The 17,762-nt window shown below is 41.6% G+C and overlaps 1 protein-coding gene and 1 long non-coding RNA gene across 7 annotated transcripts in view; one reads left to right on the top strand and one right to left on the bottom strand.

Annotated features, from left to right (window-relative positions):
- The window catches only part of anks1b (ankyrin repeat and sterile alpha motif domain containing 1B), a 268,578-nt gene that overhangs the window by 201,276 nt on the left and 49,540 nt on the right, over positions 1 to 17,762 (top strand). For 3 of the 6 annotated variants that reach the window (XM_041977072.1, XM_041977073.1, XM_041977076.1), the window contains 4 exons: positions 4,642 to 5,297; positions 5,807 to 5,926; positions 10,667 to 10,751; positions 13,519 to 13,625. In XM_041977072.1, coding sequence (XP_041833006.1) covers positions 4,642 to 5,297; positions 5,807 to 5,926; positions 10,667 to 10,751; positions 13,519 to 13,625 — 968 coding nt within the window. The remainder of the gene's footprint in view (positions 1 to 4,641; positions 5,298 to 5,806; positions 5,927 to 10,666; positions 10,752 to 13,518; positions 13,626 to 17,762) is intronic. The other 3 variants (XM_041977075.1, XM_041977074.1, XM_041977077.1) reach the window with 1 other exon arrangement.
- LOC121634446 lies at positions 1,640 to 2,062 on the bottom strand. The gene is made up of 2 exons (XR_006009233.1): positions 1,912 to 2,062; positions 1,640 to 1,700 (listed from the first exon to the last, which is right to left on the bottom strand). It is a non-coding gene; the product is annotated as an uncharacterized LOC121634446 (long non-coding RNA).

The following is a 17,762-nucleotide window of genomic DNA, read 5'->3' as shown; positions in this document are numbered from 1 at the left end:
ACAGTCCTCTGTCGTGTCCATTGCTCCGTTCAGCCGCAGCCAGTAATCGAAGGGGTCTTCCCTTTCCTTGGGTAATGTAGCGTAAAAGTCAGCCAGAGGCATCCCTGAAGAAATAGTGTCACTGAAGTGCTGCTTTAAAATCTCGAAAATGGGATCTGGGCCCCCAGAAAGGGATAACCGTGGCTTACTACGAATGCCCACTTTCACAACCTCCCGAGCCCTCCCACTGAGCTTACTCAGCACCTCTTCAGACTGATCAGCAACTGGGACCCCCCTTTTCTTCATGTACGCCATCATCATTTCCTCCCACTCTTGAACGGTATGTCCATCACGCCCGTCCCCTCTAAACCCAATGGGTTCCTTGGCCTCTGACCTTATCATCACATTTAACAAGGATGGATCCGTAATAGTGTTACCACTGGGGCCCACAGAGCTAGATCCCAGCCCGGAGCCCAAACGAGACTCCAGACACGAAGCAATTGACTCACCTATAGAGAGGCCGATCTGTGCAGCCACACCAGCCAGGTAATGGCCCGATGCCTCCCCACCTTGTGTAACCTGCGCACGCAGCGCATCATGGTCTGTGTCCCCAGAGCTGCCAACATCCCCCACCAGATTCCTAACACTGGGACCTGGAGGTGATACACCGGGAGAGAGCATGAACGTAGCTCTGCCCCTGCCAACCCACGGAAGGGGGGTGGACATCAGTGAACCCCGCCCTCTACCAAACACCAAGTCATTGTCCATCATGCACGAATCACACTCGCTCTCCCAATACTCAAAATAAGCAAAAAAAAAAAATTTATTTAATTTTTTTTTTTTACAAAACTTTTTAAATTTTTTTTCTTTTTTTTATATTTTTGAAAGAAAAGAAAAAAAAAATTCCTTTTGTTTTCTGTCCAAGTCCAGTAATTATACCCAAATCAGACAAGCTCTTTGCTCATAAAAAAAAACAAAAAAATAATAAAAAAAACTCTTTAATAACCCAGTCTGCTAAACCAGACAATCACTATAAGGACACGCCTCCGCAGAAAGAAAAAAAAAAAAAAAATATATATATATATATCTAGGGCCCGCTGGTTTTACAGACCCGACTTCCACAGCCACACACAGAATGGCAGCTGCAGCACCCCACGGGTTGCAGTCTGTTACCACAGCCAATGGCGAGAGAGAGCGATGATCCGAGGTGTCATCACAGCCAATGGCGAGAGAGGACGATGAGCCGAAGTGTCCTGAAGAAACCACGTGATCATGCGCGCCGAGTTGTCTCTGATCCAGCCGCTGCACCTCTCTTTCGGCGCGAACAGGTTCGCTGCACAGCAACCGTACCAGGTGATAGGCGGGCCCCGTCCCGACGAAGGAAGAAGCCGAACGGGTCACGGCACCAGTGTAACCGTGTCAGACCTGGTTCTGACAGGGTTAGTCTTTTCTTGTAGTCTTACTCTGCGTTGTGTTTTTTTTGTTTGTTGAAGGTACTGAGACAGAGACTTGCCCCCTTCTGCATTGACCATTTATTCTGTACAAAATACAAGAGTGCTGATCAGGAGCGGTTAGCCTGCAGCCGGGTCATTCACACACTCGACCGTATCCGTCTCAATACTGGCAAACATCTCATACAGTGAACAAATCACACAATTACCTGTACAAAATACAAGAGTGCTGATCAGGAGCGGTTAGCCTGCAGCCGGGTCATTCACACACTGTCGAGAAATGGGAGCGACTTAATGCTGGAACAGTTAGCACGTTCAGAAGCGGCACTTTAAGCTAGCAACTGCCGCTGCTCAATAGTTAAACAGTATTAGCCTACTTCAGGAGCAGCTATACAATGTGCTCTATACACAAATGTTCATTATAGACTTCCATAACCTTAGAAGTACTCCCACAAACGGACCGCTAAAAGACCCGACTTACCTCGACCGTATCCGTCTCAATACTGGCAAACATCAGACGCAGCTGATGACGTAAATACGCCAGCACCAAGGCGGACACGCCCAAGAGCAAACCACCACAGTACAATATAATGATAATAATAACAGTGGCAAGTGGAATAACACTATTTACCCTGTTACAATCACATTGATTATATTTATCCCCAATTAGCTTTTTTTGTCATAGTGAATCTAGCAAATGTTTCTACAACTGACATCTGACTCAAGTGTCCTCAACCATTTACTTTAACCTGAAGATGTGGAGGATGCTGATCTTAGTTTTATACATTTTTGGTACCCAAAAGCATGTTTGTGGCTGAGGTGGGGCAGGAAATTGATCTTGTTACCCTGGCAACAACTTTAGCTTAACAAAATTTGGAGAAGATAGTTGTTTGGTCTATGTCAGACCAAAGTATTTCCAGAAAGCGGATACAGCTCCTTTTTTTCTGTGTCCTTGTATTCAGTTTTAAAGTCTGCTAGAGCTTCACTTTCTTTTTTCACCGCTCAACATTTCCAAAAACACAGCAGCTGCTTGTTTAGTGGTGCAGCAGTGAAAAAGGTTCCACCTGAAACAGTTTCCATCTGCACCATGTCGAGAACATTGTTTAGGATTTTTAAACCATTGTTGGGGAATAACATTAATTAATTTACCAAAAAAAAAAATGGTACGAACCAGTATACTGCCCAAAACTAATACATATTTTAATACATATTTTAATGCAGGCCCATGATACCACCATCTTTTATTAGCAAATATCTACATTTTCTTTATTTTTTTTCTCTCTGTTAAAATCTGTAGTGACTGAAATGATCAACACTAATATAACTGCCAGAGTGAAACTGTAACAAAAAATATATATAAATGAAAAAGAGATGACACCAAAAGTCTTGGTAGGACTAACAGCAGCAGAATTGTGTACACTGATAAGATCCTTTTAATATTATTAGTGCAAGTCTTAAACTTTAGTTTATCCTCCTTTTATGTAGATCTGTGTCAAACATTTATCAAATGTCACTGCCACCACACTTCCATGTGTGTCACGAAACTGGGTCAAGGAGGAAGGTATCAAATGTTCAGACCACTGAAGATTTGGACCACCAGTGGACCCATGAACCGGTGGCCACCTTACTATAGTTCAGAGACCACGAAGCTGGCAAGGTAACACCATGATGAAGAGAAAACAGCTCAACCAGTGGAGCGGGATGTCACAATCTGTGCTCAGCATTGCCATGGTTGTTAGGTAATACATCTACTAGAGGACTGTATAGAGTTCAGAGTTCACTTCAGAATTACCACATCAGTTTCAGCAAACATAGGGACAGTGGAGAAGATCATCATAACATACTTATGGCTCCGTTATGGCTCCGTTATGGCTCAGTTATGGCACTGGCAAGTGTTGTGTGGGCCAGAAGTGGACCAGATGTCAGTTGCCATCCTGGCTTGGATTATGGCAAGTCTGCTGTGGGCCACATGTGGTCCAGATGTCAGTTTTTGGCCTAGATGTTGAGTATGGCAAGTATTTTGTGGGCCAGAAGTGGTTCTAAAACGGGAAGCCTGCCATATGGCAATTTCCTTTTGGGCCATATGTGGTGGTCATGTGGCTGAGTTTTGGCTACCACACTCACATTTAGTCAACTCCGTAAGTCAAGGCCAAATTTGGGCCAAACATTTTTCACTATTTGGGTACAGAAAGAGACATAAAAAGAGGCAGTACAGTGGACGGTGGTGGTCTGTAGCATTAAAGATATCACAGCCTCTTCTTCTTTGTTCCTTTCACTGGTTGCTGATGAGCTTTGCAACACTGGTCCTGCAATTTCCAGTGGCATTGCCCTGTTTGCTTTGTCTGGATGTGCATCCACTAATTCTGTAAAAACAGACCAAGATATGCATGCAGAGGACACAGAAGAAGCACAGAAGGCCCCATACATATGCACACACCTGTTAAACGTGGAGCATAAATGAGGCTTTAATGTTATGACCATGACCTATAGCTGATTCGGTGAAACATAATAAATAATCAAGCTAGAAAAGTTTAATTATGCAGCTTGTATCAGATGATTTTACTGTGATTCCAACTTTTAAGAAAAAGACATTTTCATTTAGTTTTGTGCAAACACAGCTATACACACACTGAGAAACAAGTAATAAAACAGACCCGGACACATGCTCACAGAAACCCAGACATGCATCTACAATTACACCTCCAAGCAGAATGAAAAGAAGCTTTCAACGACTTCTTTCAACCCGCTGCACACAGACAGTGAGTGGGCCTCTGAAAGCATCCCCTCAAAAAAAAAAAGAAGAAAACAAAAGCCAGTCAGTGGTCTAAGTACATCTGTCTCCATGAGTTCATGCAGATATGCACAAGTTCAGGCTCCAAGCGCACTATTTGCACCCACAGGAAGGAACAGAGGTGTAAAATCCAAGTCAGGAGTTCTTTTATTTCTCCTCAGACCAAACAGCTTTTTTACAGGGAAGCAGAAGATTTACCTCATTAACTTTCTATTTGCAGCTTTTGTTTTATGTATTTTTTCTTAACTAAATAATTTATTCTCTATGTTCTTTATTCAGTATTTTCCTCAACATTTTCAAAGATTGTTTAATTTGTGCAGCTTGTACAAATGTGTGTTTTCTGCTTCGTTAGGGTAAGTCTGTGTTTGTATTTTGGTTGTGATGGGTCAGTCCACGTGTTTTTGTGTGTCCTCTCTGCAGAAGACGGGCCATATCAGCGGGATCCACCTCCTCCCCCTCTTAGCGCTTCATCCAAATCAAACCCTCTGCTGGAGGAACACAGGAAGAGCCACATCCCAGAGGAGTTTGCAGGCCTTCTTCATGGATCTTCCCCAGCTTGTGAGCCCCCTGATACACCTTACCACCTTTATAGCCCCAAACATTTTAAATATACTTCTGCAGATGCCCAGAGCAGCCTGCTGCAGACCCCAGAGTTCAGCATTGTGATTGGTGGAGGAGCGTCTCAGGTTTTCTCCAGGACAGGGCGTGAGTCATCACCTCAAAGGTTGGCCGGTGACTCCCAAAAACCACAGGTTGTGTATAGGACTATTTTCCACACCAGGGTCAACCAGGACCAGGCTCAACCCAGGAACTGCGAGCAGGTGGATCAGTCTCTTGGTTGGCCTTTGCTGAGCCACCCATCATCTTATTTATCTGGGCAAAACGGAGACGTTCCAGAGCTACAGGGGAGACAGACAGGAGGCGTGGCCAAGGACGGTTCATCAGGGGCTGGCTACGAAGAGAGGGCCTGTACTCTGGGTAGGATGAGGTCCATGCCTCGCAGCGTTTTGGACTTGCAGCTGTCAAAGTCTCTGTCCAAGTCCGATTCTAACCTTGTGGCTGTGTCCCCTGTTCAGGTGAGCTGATGCAAGAGTTTTTTTCCCCTCTGACTGTCTAAGCCCTCTGAAAAGACTCAACAAAAACTGGTTTCTTTTATTAAATCTTTTTAAAAGTTTCGTATTTTTTAAAACCTGAGGTTGACAAAGAGATCTCTGTTAAAAAACAACAAAAACATTTTTTGTTAACTATTCAGCTCTCTAAACCAAAGCTTGTATCACGGTGTGACCACAGAAATGCTTCAAACCAGTTCAGCCAGTTAGAGAACTTCCTAATCTGGGCCACAGCGTTCCCTGCTATCTGGCACATTTGAAATGTCTTTAATTTAGTGTAAATAAATAATTGGCTAAATGCATAATCTGTTTGAAAGTAGTGCAATTTTCAGTAAAACTTTGATGTAAATACTTTTTTTTCTCTAAACACTAATCATTCTTACTTTATGGTTTAAACATTTGGTTTCATTGTGCATGTCATGTTTGAGTTGTAAAGCTGTCGAAAAGAAAATGTTGTTGTTGTTGTTTCTGTTTAGGAAGAGCACAGTTGGGGGTCTGGATCGCGGGGCCAAGGCCCTGGAAGTCCCAGCTCACGGGAGGGTCCCAGCCCTGGACGACTGGAGCGAACGCCATCCTTCACCGCTGAGTGGGAGGAGGTTAGAGGACTTTTTCCTACCATACAGCTTTTTGACTCAACCAAAAAAAAAAAGACAATAAGGCAGTTAATCCGTGTTAGCTCTGACACTTTTTAAACAGTACTGTACAGTTTTACTTTAAGCAACACTACTGAACTTTGGCAGATGTTCACACTGAGGCGCATCCTAACGATGGCTAATTCATCTTGCATCCTGTCTCTTCTCTGAGCTCTCTCTACCCAGTAAAAGTCATCCAATATTGTCTTTCTTTCTCTTTTTTTCCCTTTTTCTACAATAATTTCCCCTTGAGTTTCTGTGCTGAATCAGCCACGGTGCAAATCAATATGCAAAATGCAGCTTCTCCAGCACAGAAGCTGAGTCTGGTTTCTCAGCTTTGGGCAACGGTGGCTCCAGGTTGGAACCTAATGTAGTGCTACTTTAATGTTATAAAGTCACTTTGCAAACCCGTATTTCTTTTTAATCTGCTAGTTAAATGCAAAATGGGTAAAAGGTAGAAATGGAAACAGTTTATAAGGCTAAAACAGAATCTGTGTAAGTCTGATGAATTGAAAAGTCAATATTTACTGATGACTTTTTTGTTCTTCAACACAGTCTGAGAGGCCTGGTTTCTGTCCTCTTAGACAAGTGGTCTTTTCATTCTTTAAGTAGTTTTCAGAAATAGATCTCCATGCTGCTCGAAGAATGTTTTAAAGCTCTTCTTTAGATGCTGCTTGCCTTTTGTTCTGTTCTCTGTCAAGATGACACGCTGCTTCAAGCGCTGCTTCAAGAAGTTCATCACATCATTAGAGATGTTGCCAGTCATGTAGCATACAGTACCAGTCAAAAATCTGGACTGGCTCCTTTAAGAATGGCTTCTTGACTTCCACTCTTCCCAGACACCATTTCTGATGAGACTCCAATAGTAAATGGATAAATTAAGGAGCAAGATGTATCTCTAATCTTGTGTCAGTGGATTTATTTTCAGTTTCTTTAAGGACATCATTTCAGATCCTGTTAATCTGTAGTATTTCTTTTAAGCTCTGACACTTCTTTCGTCCTCCACCTTCAGTTTCCTCAAACCTTTGACGGCCACACTGTACACTATGCTGAGATATGCCACATTTTCAGCTAATACCTCTTTGGGAATCACCTAAAGGTGGCTTAGTGTTGATATGGGGTCAATATGAGGCCAGAAAATGTTTTCCTGTCTGGTAAGCTGAGAATACTCTCCCATACATGAGGAGCTTCAGAGGTAGAGATCATCGAGATTGGAAAATAGACAGGACGTTATAGTTTATTTCTATTTTCCTTACCTTACAGTAAGGTAACCTTTTTGTATCATTTCAATTATTTATCAACCAAGTAAATAAAGTACTTAAAAAAAAGAAACCGAAGTGCTGGAGATATATACATATGTATATATATATATATATATATATATATATGTATATATACATATATATATATATATATATATATATATATATATATATATATATATCAACATGTTTTTAAATATAAATTCATTCCGACTGACATGAACAAGGAGTACACATTACCGTCTACAGCCACAAGATGGCGCTCTGTGTTTATGATAACCACAGTTTTTGCTGCTCCTGTACCACTGAAAAAAAAAATACTAAAACATAAAGACAAATGAAAAAACTGAACACAAACAAAATGCCTCCAAAAGAAAATCCTATTCTGCTGATTACAAACGGCAGGTAGTAAAAACAGTCATCAAGCAGCAGTTGGCGGAGATGTTCAGAAACAATGCAGAGGATGAAGAATTGAATGGATTCCGTGATGTGGAATGAGATGGGAGCTCGGTGAACTTGCTTACCGGTAACTTGCTTGTTATGTTAACTTGGCCTGTTCAGCCTCCCAGCTATGCTGGTATGAAGCAGAATGTGTTCAGGGTTTCAGCTACATAAATGATCACCGGCACAGCAAAGTAAAAGCGGTTGTCTGACCCGGTTATTTCATATTTAATGTGAAACTTTGCTGGTGGCAGGACGGAGTTGTGTACGCTGCGGTGTTGGTGTCTTTAAATGCCAAATGTCATGTAGGCATTTCCATACTTTCTCAGCACCTCTATCAGCTGTTCATCAGGTGTAATAAGGAGACTAGTTCTCCCTCACAGTTTAAGGAAATCCTGGAGGAACCCTGGTGTTACGTTAACATACCAGACACCTGTTCCGTCTACTGGTGCATATAGGTGAATAACTTGCCTTTCCAGATTAAATGTTTCTTCTTGGTCTTGGATTTTGTGAAATATATTTAAAAATAAATGTGACTTAGGGTTCAGTGTGACTTATAAATGTTTTTTTTTCCTCTTCATGACACATTTTATGACTGATGCGACTTATAGTCTGGAAAATACGGTGCTCATCTTACTAACATTGATTCCATTTAAGCACATTAATTCAATCAACTTTTTGCCCTTTAGTGTTTATCTGACTTATTTAAGATTAGAATGAATAACAACTGAATTAAAATGAAGTGAAATCCACAAAATATGTTCTATTAAAACCAAATTTACATTCTATAGTGTGAAGAGTCTTTTTGTAGACATACGCTGAATTACTTTTTTATGCTTTAATTGGGGTGTGATGTGGCTTAATAAAAAAAAGGGTCAGTAACGAGGACTAGCCTGACTTTTGCTCCGCTTTGTATTTTTGTACTAAGATTGATTTAAGCCGGTGAGTTTTTAAAGTAAACTACATCTGCAGGTATGAAAACTGCTCTCTCAGCAGTGAGCTGCTTAGAGTTTTCCTCCTTTTTGAAACTGAATCAGCTACTATGCTGCAGAATGAGCTAAGTGCTAATTTAACATGCACCCACACTGTTTTTCTATAGCAGCCCAGGGGCTGCAGGGAAGACCAAATCTCAGAGAGAAAATACTTGCTGCTACACCGGGTAGCGAGCAGGGGTTGACGAGAGTTTGTGCCTGAGGCTCATTCTATTAAAAGGTCTCTGACACAGATGTGACCCATTAACTGGACACCACTGTTAAATCTTTATCAACACTTAGAGGCACATTACTCTCATGTCATCACTCAGCGCTCCCATTGCAGCCAGCACACAGCTTACAAAGCGATGCAACCTAAGAATGAAGATCACTTTACTTATTCACTTGATTTCCTTGGAGGAAAAATGCATCTCCCATCACACATAATTATGAAAATTCCTTAATTAGAATGTCTATTTTTAAAATGATGCTAATGCATGTGAGTGAAAGCCCATTTGTGCATTCCTTGCCACATTTTCCTACACATGTTCATTAATTAACACAACTCCAAACTTGCTAATGGTGATGAATTACCATATGGAATTTCTCATAATTCCCAGCAATTAAAGTGACCTTTCCTGTTAATTGTGTGCTACTTGAGGAAAATATTAGATGGTTTCTGGAGTGATTCTTAGGGATTTCAGAGCAAAAAACATTAACAAAGCAGATCTATTTGCAGCACATGCTCATGAAAGAGTTGCACAGTTTGCAAGAGGCAAGCCACGCGGGACGAACCGTGACAGTCAGTCACCTAAAGATGCTCATTAGTGCAACAAGCTTCAAGGCAATGCAACATATACTTTCAATTTGTCTTCTAATATGCCCCCACTTTGATATCACCGACGATTATAGTTATTAAGATGTTATTACTTAGCAGTGGTGAAATGCTGACTCTACATTCAGAGATCTTCTAGCCACCAAGAAGTTGTTTGAACAAAAAAAGACCACGCCAACGCGTCTGAACATCTAGTCTTTTTTTATGGCACGAGTGAGTATCAATATGTCTAGCATGAAGGGTGAACTATTCTGTTATAAAAAGCATCCCAAAAAAACCTGGATGACCCAGCTTTTCACTAGCACTTAAATGCACCGTTTACATGCAAACTTCTGAGGCACCTAGAAACATGAAAAGAGTCTCAAAACCCCTTGTGGGCTTTAAAACATGTGCAGGTCATGTGTGAAGGTGTAAACTAGCTCAGAGGGCATGCATAAAAACACACCAACACACTGGTCCTTCACACTGGTATATGCTGGTACTGGGGCAGCACTCACATTTACTTTCCCCTCCCCATCTCCTTTCATTATAATTTCATTTTTCATATCTTTACTGCAGTTTAGTTTTAGGAGGGGGTGGTGAAAGATAGTGCTTCCTTGCCAGTAGCCTCTACCATCGTTGTAATTATTGTGCTTTTCACTAATTTCTACTCATCTCTGTGCTTCAGTTGCTGCCAGTTTGTTCGTATGCTGCTGCCTCTGCCAGCTACCGCATCCTCCTCTTCTTCTGTTGCCTCTTTACAAAGACCACCTGTAAAGGCATATTCACAGTGTACTGCTGTGTAAACTTACATGACCCAGACTGTTTGTTGTAACATTTTATGGAGTTGGAGTTTGCATTTGTCAGTGTTTCTCTGAGCTGTGGTGAGCCAGCTGTCCTGCAAGGTGGACGGATGTGCCGTCGGTCCACCGTGCTACACCCAGCAGTCAAACACTAATTAAGCCAAAGCAGCTTGTTCATTCACATCTCTGTCTTCCTTCATCTCCACTTTGCCACATGCCGCTCATCCATTCTTTTTCAATTTGCAGGGGAAATGAGCAACATCGAGCATGCTGGCTGCATAATGTTCACGTTGTGTGACACTTGAATCCAGAAAGTAGAGTCAGGCTTATTACCGAGAGGTTTTTGTCCCTCAGACGTGCCGTTCACCCCTTTAACTCTTCATCTTTCTGTGTTTTTTTTCTTATTTGTTCAGATTGACAAGATTATGAGCTCTATTGGCGCAGGAATAGGCAGCGGATTGGAAATCAAGGAGGATGCCTCAGGTAAACCACACGCAAGTAGGTATTAGAGTGCATGTTTTTTTATATGTGTGTGGGTGAAAATCAGACTTTTTGGATTAGTTTGGATGGATTAGGGCTTATTACAACATTAATCTCATAGTTTGGCTGTAATTTCTGCAGATTAAAAAGTAAATCCTTGGGATGTTACTAATAGGAGATGCCATGCAGTCTCTGTTTCTCCCTTTTCATCTTTTATCGTGATTCAATGTCCATATACTGAATGTTCAATTAAAAAAACTTTAGTATTTAGCCTTTACACTGGACTTGCCAAGAATCTCTCCCATCTGGTCCTTACTGGCGGTGCAAAGTGAAGTTGCACGGTTGTTGGCCCTCTGCTTTATTGCTGGATTCTAGGGCTGCACCTTATTAGGAAAAAATTTCAATGACCTTCGATTTACAGATAAACACGAATTTAACTAACGTGTGGTCTCAAACGTGATTTAAATGTGTGGTTTAAGTTAATTATCTTTGTTCCTCGCATAAGTAATCTGTGACCAGGACTTCATAATGCGTGGCCTCGGGATTACTTCTTCTGGACACGTGCTTTTATGTCACCAGATGGGCTCCATAACAAGACACAGAAGAGATAATGCAGCCCTTAAAATGCATCTGTGTTCTTTTTCAAGTCAAAATATCTCTACGATTACTGGTATTGCCCATAAGGATATTGCTTAAACAATCAATTTTCTCCATATCTTCAGCTCTACTGGGGTCCATCACAGACATTAATGAGGCAAAACTGTTGGAAGAAATTACTGGAATCGACCCTGAAAGCTGCAGTATCCAACTAGCTGGTCTTATCAAACCAAAGAAATAATCCAGTAATTCTCTGAGTCATGAAAAAATAAATGAAATCACTCAACACACTATAGGGGTCAGAAAACTATCCTTGAAATTTGTGAATTCTGGTGAAGTTGCCACTTCCTACACATTGTTTTAGCAAATAACTGTGAAACACAGTCCAAATGAATCGTTTTTGGGTTGTTTTTGTTTAAAGTCAAGTGAAATCTGAAAGGACTTATTAAAATTTGCAAACACAAAGTGTTGACAAGAGTTTAATGGGTTCAGATGAAGGACTCGTCCACTTGCAGCCTCTATGAACGGTTAGATTGAGGGCTGCCAACTCGTGCACTGAAATTCAGGAAATTGACACTTAGTACAAGCTCTCATGGTGCACGTCCTTTTCCCCATGCAGGATGAGAAGGAGGGGGTCTAACTGATAATACTGAACAGTCACTGGCTGTAAAACAGCATATTCTTGTTGTCAGCCTGCTCTGTATGATCCACTCATTTATCAAGTTGCGTTTTCAGGATGAACCCTTGAAATTGGCAGAATTATTGAAAAATGGCCATGAGCTGATTTATTAGTGCATATAGGGTTAAGCTACTGCAATAACTGGATAGAAACTGAGGTGAAATTATAAAGAAATTTCCTCAGCTGCAAAGATAATGTTTCTTTTCATACGCTGCAGAAATAAATGATGGACAAATCTATGAAATTAAAACCCTAGTTGTCATTTTTGGGAATTTCCCTGTCTCTTGCATGTAATTTAAACCTTTTTTATGCACATAAAATACCTGTTTTTTCCAGTTTCTTAACCTGCGCACCTTGAATCTTCCTCGAGTCGTCTCTATTTGCTGCATTCACCCCCTCTCTCTGTATTAACTCCCCCATCACTTCACCTCCTGATCCTCTCCCCTCTCCTTTTCTCCCTCTCTTTTCACCCATCAATTCAAAGCTGCTTCTAACCATGGTTACCACAGGCAGAAATCCAGTTTGTGCTAAAGCAGCTCAGCCCCCTCTCCAGCACATACGTAGTTAAACCACACACACAAACATGTGTATATATAGAGCTGCATGCATACAGTCAGGAAGCTGTGTGTGTGTGAGTGGGAGGGAGCTTGGTTTGAAGACAAAGAAGCTGGAGCTGCTGTGATGTCTATTATCAGCAGAGCGAGCCAGATATATGTAGAGCGGCTGATAGAGCAGGGTGTCGATCGCCGCTGAGGGAAGATAGAGACTGGAGGGAGACAGAAGGAAGCGAGTGAGAGGGAGAGCGAAGGAGGGAGGCAGCGCTCTGAGGAAAGAGGGAGAGACAGAAAGAGAGGAGGCTGCAGAAGCATACAGATGAGAGTGGGAGTACTTTATAAAGAGAAATCTACAACGCAGCAGCTCTCTCTCGCTCTCTCTCTCTCTCTCTCTCTCTCTCTGTCATGCACACACACACAAGCTCAGGGAAGCGACTGAACAAGTGCAACAGCTGAAAAGAAAGCGTCTGCTATTCTGTGCACGACAAACACATTGCTTTTGCTTGCGGATCTTTACTTGCAGTCTTACCCAGCACCCAAATCTGGCAGGATTAAACCCCCAGGACAGGAGCTCTTTTCTGGATACAACTTCAGCTTTCAGCCCTTCTCCTTCCTCCTCTGGCTGGATTCAGAGACCACAGCATCTGGACTATCTACACTCCACCCGTTTCCACCCTTGCATGCTGACCCCTTCTGTTCTCACCATGCCCCTTGCCTAACCTCTTTCTCCCTTCGCCCTCCCCCACCCCCTTCCCCCTCTACCTGTCCTCCCATCATCTTCCTCCTCCTGCTGCTTTGCCAAAATACTCTTCAAAAAGCATGGCGGGCTCCTTTGACAGCCACTTTGCCCGCCATAATATGATGTGGCAGTGCCAGCTCTCTCAGCCGGACTGCCGCTGCTACCGCGTGGACGGCTACTCCCTACTGAAGCGTTTACCCCTCCACCCTCTCATAGGTCCCCGCTGCCCGCTGCAGTCCGTGGGCCAGTGGCTAGACTCCATCGGCCTGGTCCAGTATGAGAACCACCTGCTGGCCAATGGATTTGACAATGTCCAGTTTATGGTGAGTGCTTTCCCAAGTCTTTTTGAAAAAAAAAAACAACAACAAAAAAACATGTTGCATCTTAATTTTGACTGGGAACATAATTTCCCTGAGCTCCATCTCTTTACTCATCTCACTTTCAGCAATTAGAATGACTGGCATGTTTTCTCCATCACCCACATCTTTTTAAATTACTAGATTTCTCCCTTTTTGTATCATCTTCTCTCTTTTTCCTTCATTCTTCTTTTGCTATCACTGCTGCCTCCCCTCACTGATGCCATGTGAGGTCCCTCCTACGCACAGAAATCCTACACCACATCTCCATCACAGCCTCAGCATCAAGCTGCACACATGCATGCTTATACTGCGCTAAAATGTTGAGAACACACTGCTTCATGGTTTACTTATGCGCACCTGCATGTAAAAATAAAGTGCTTTCAACCACCTGTAGCTCTTGGATCAGGATGCAAACGGATCCTCTCCCAGTCCCTCCCAGTGATGTCATGGGGAGAAACTCCTGATATGTGCATCACTGAGGCTTGTGTGTACAGTAAAATAAGAAATGAGGTGTCATAAGGAAGGGCAGAGGAGAAGCAATGAGGTAAACTGAGAGAAACTGCAGCAGAGGCAGAAAGATGATGTGACAAAGCAGAAGGATGCTGACACAACCTGAGGCTGACACAACCTGAAAAGTTGTTGCATCTTCAAATTGGCAACTTTTGAGATGCTTTGACTTCAGTGGAATCCTCTGTAAACCATTTCACATCCAAATATAAAGAGAAAGGCCTCTTTCTGGTGTGAGAACAAGCTAACGCTGCATGCAGACATCTGCATGGAAATGTATGTGTGTGTCTTTGTCCTCCACTCAGTTTGACCTGCATTTGTTCCTTTAGTTACCCTGGCAACAGGATGAAATCACAGAATCAGATTTTTCTTTGTGTGTTTCTCCCACATGTGGTCACTGTTTAACTGTTTTTCTGTTCTCAACAAAACACCAACACAGATTATTAGGTTAAGCTTTCATTTTGTGTGTTTTCATCAACAAGATTTAGATTATATCCACGCTAACCAATGAAAGACTGATGCCAACACCAGCAAACAGACCTTACCTATATTTTGTCCTCTTTTCTCCCTCCTTTTCTTTTTCTGACTGGTTGGTTCAAGTCAGGTTTTAATTAAGAATATTTTATTATATTATATTAAGGATAATTAAAAGGAATAAAAGTGGTCATTGTTGGAGTACATGTTGTAAAAAGCTGCTTTCTGATGACATATAGCAAGAGATAAATAATAAATTTTAAAGGGGAGGCAGAAATTTTTGTCTTTATAAATCCTTCTAATCGTTTTAAGTAACACTGCAGTTTACAAAGTCTCCTTAGCTTCACCGTAAACCCTGACAGTAGATTTTGATGAAGGTTTGGATTATGCAATCAGGCAGGGGCATTATTGTTGGGATTAGTGCTGCCAAAGATTATGTGTCATGTAAAGAAATACAAACAAATCAGTGCTGAGATGAAGCCAGACCATTCTCCAGCTTTAACTATGCAAAATAAGCGTGTGTGTATATCAGTTACTTTCCTCTTTGGAAGGAAAAAAGAGGAAGGAAAACATCCTGGTTATTTACACTAAAATAATAATTAAAGAGTTTTATTTTTTTAATTTACATTTTAAAATATCCAAATGATTACTAAATACAAAAGACTTACAAGTTAAATCTTGTCATTTTATGACTGCATGTGAATTTTAGGCTGTTGACCATCTTCACCAGGATGTTTCTGTAAAACGAGAGTTGGATGGAGGGTTCTAAAAATATTTTCGAGGCTTTAGATTTCCACTTGTACCTAAATGTGTCCAAGCCAAAGACCTTGTGAATCTGAACTGAGGGACTGTCGTCTTCAAGCAGCAGGAGAAATCAGGTTGATTTTATAGATCGCTCCATTTTCAAAAATTGGCTCCAGGTTCAGACCAGTTGCATATTTGGGGCACGTTTATCCATAATTAAACATGTGGAAATTTACCTTATATAAAATGTTCATTAGCCTTGTTTGTACTGTGTCAGTGTCATTGATCATCTTAGAACTATGTTCATACTTGACACGTGCAATACTATACTCCTTCATATGTGGAGAGATCTTAGTTTTAAAGCGCAGATTAGTAAACAAAACACATAAGCATTCAGTTCTCTCCTCTGTCCTCTGATTGGTCAGTCACTGACCTAAAGGGTAAGCTAATCATTAGAATTGACCCCACACATTACCAATCATTAGAAATGGCTGACAGCACGAGTGGTGTGCTCAGCAACGCCAGCGATACAGCGGCTTGGAGGTTAACTTCCTCTGAAGTGTTAATACATGTAAATTGTGCATTATAAAAATATGATATGGTAATTGTGTTTTGTATTGTGGTGACAGTGATGACTTACAGGAGTTTGTCACTTGTTTATGACAAAAATTGCACTGACACTGAGGACCTGGAATTAAGCCACAGGGGTAAGCCTTTGAAGGGAGCAGATTTAGAGGTCAGGGTTTTTGCTCTGTTCATGGAGAACCACTTGTAGCTGTGCGAGACAGACAGGGATGCTGCAGCCATGGTGATGTCAGAAAGAGAAGAAGTCCAGGACAATGGCTTATATTTAGGATACTGAAAAACTGCACAGTTAGAGCACCAGATACGAGGTCAGTAAACAGGCAAAGGTCAAACACAGGAAGGCAGATGTCAGGATGCGTAAGAAGGTAGGCGGGAATCGGTGGGTCAGTGTCCAGATATCCAATAAGTAAGAAGAGGTCCATCATGGGCAACGAGAGAATAATCCAGGGACGCAAACTTGGGCAGAAACTTGAAAGAAGCTAAAGCAAGAAAAGACTGCTGGACATCTACAAGCACAAGCCTGTCGATAACCTGGCGGAGAGTGGAGAGATGAGGTGAGACAGGGAGACAAGGAGGCTACGCCCAGGTGGGCTGAACAAGGCTGATTAGTGAAGCGAGTCTTTGCATGAATAACATGGTGAGAGAATATGAAGCAGAAACACATTAAACAGGCATGGTGGAAATGTGAACCATGACAAAATACCTAAGTTAAGGTCAGTGCTAGAAAAAACTGCTTTTAAAACAGCCAATCAGAGGGCAGGGCAGATCAAATACACTCTCCAGAGCAGAGCAGCGAGTGAGGGCTGAGGATGCTTCTGTGGTACATAAATACCTCTTCAAGATGTGTGTTCCCGCATGGGAACTATTTTACCCGTTAAAATCATGCCCCTGATTTGAACAAAATAATCACCATACTGATGTGAGTCTTATGATGAATTTTCATTTTGACTCAGAATCATTCAGAGCTAATATTTCCCTAATATTTCTATGACTTAAGTTATTTGCAGCCTCTTCAAATAAACCCAATTTCTGTTTCCTAACAGCCTGGTAATTTCAGTCCTGTTGTAGCCTTAATGACTCGCACTGAAATGAAACACACATTTTAATCATGTGAATTGGGAGGAGGCATCTGTTAATGTCACATAATTTTTTCTTTTAATAAAAAAAGCCAAAACATATTTTTTCTGCTAGATATATCCCCAGACAAGCTCCTTCATTTCTATCTGCCTCGCTTTCATTTGCACATAGTTTAAAGTTAACAGTTTTTAGCAGCACCTCTTAGAGACTTGCTTTGTCCTCTTCAGGCTGTCTTTTTTGAATAAAAGCTCCTTCGTCTTCAGAAGTGCTGGTAAATACAATTAATGTTGAATAGAGAAGAGATGAAACAGCCTTGCAAACATCACACTGACTTCAAAGTCTTTTGTGAGTGGTGCCTCTCTAGGTTTTAAAGTTTGTTCCACAAGCTGAGTGAAGTTTTTAACCTCTTTGTCGTTCATGACTGAAGAGGAAGCTGTTAATCTTTTCCAACGTTGGAAAAATTCAATGTCTACAACAGACTGATTCCACTGCAAGCTGCAGGGATTATCTTGGTATTTCCAGGGCTTCTTTGATTCTTCAGTGTGAATCCTTTAAGGAGAGCTTTTGGGTCGAATTCATTTTAGTGCCACTCGTGTTTGGAAAAGTAAGTTGAATGCAAGGTTCAAACCACAACAAGAAAGCAGATGAGAAAATGAAACACTTGAGTTTCCATGTCAGGGACGGTTCAAGTTCATCTGTAAAATTTACTGGTGT

Source organism: Melanotaenia boesemani, chromosome 23 (genome assembly GCF_017639745.1).
Source record: "Melanotaenia boesemani isolate fMelBoe1 chromosome 23, fMelBoe1.pri, whole genome shotgun sequence".
Lineage (NCBI taxonomy): Eukaryota > Metazoa > Chordata > Actinopteri > Atheriniformes > Melanotaeniidae > Melanotaenia > Melanotaenia boesemani.
This window is presented reverse-complemented; position numbering and strand designations above follow the sequence as displayed.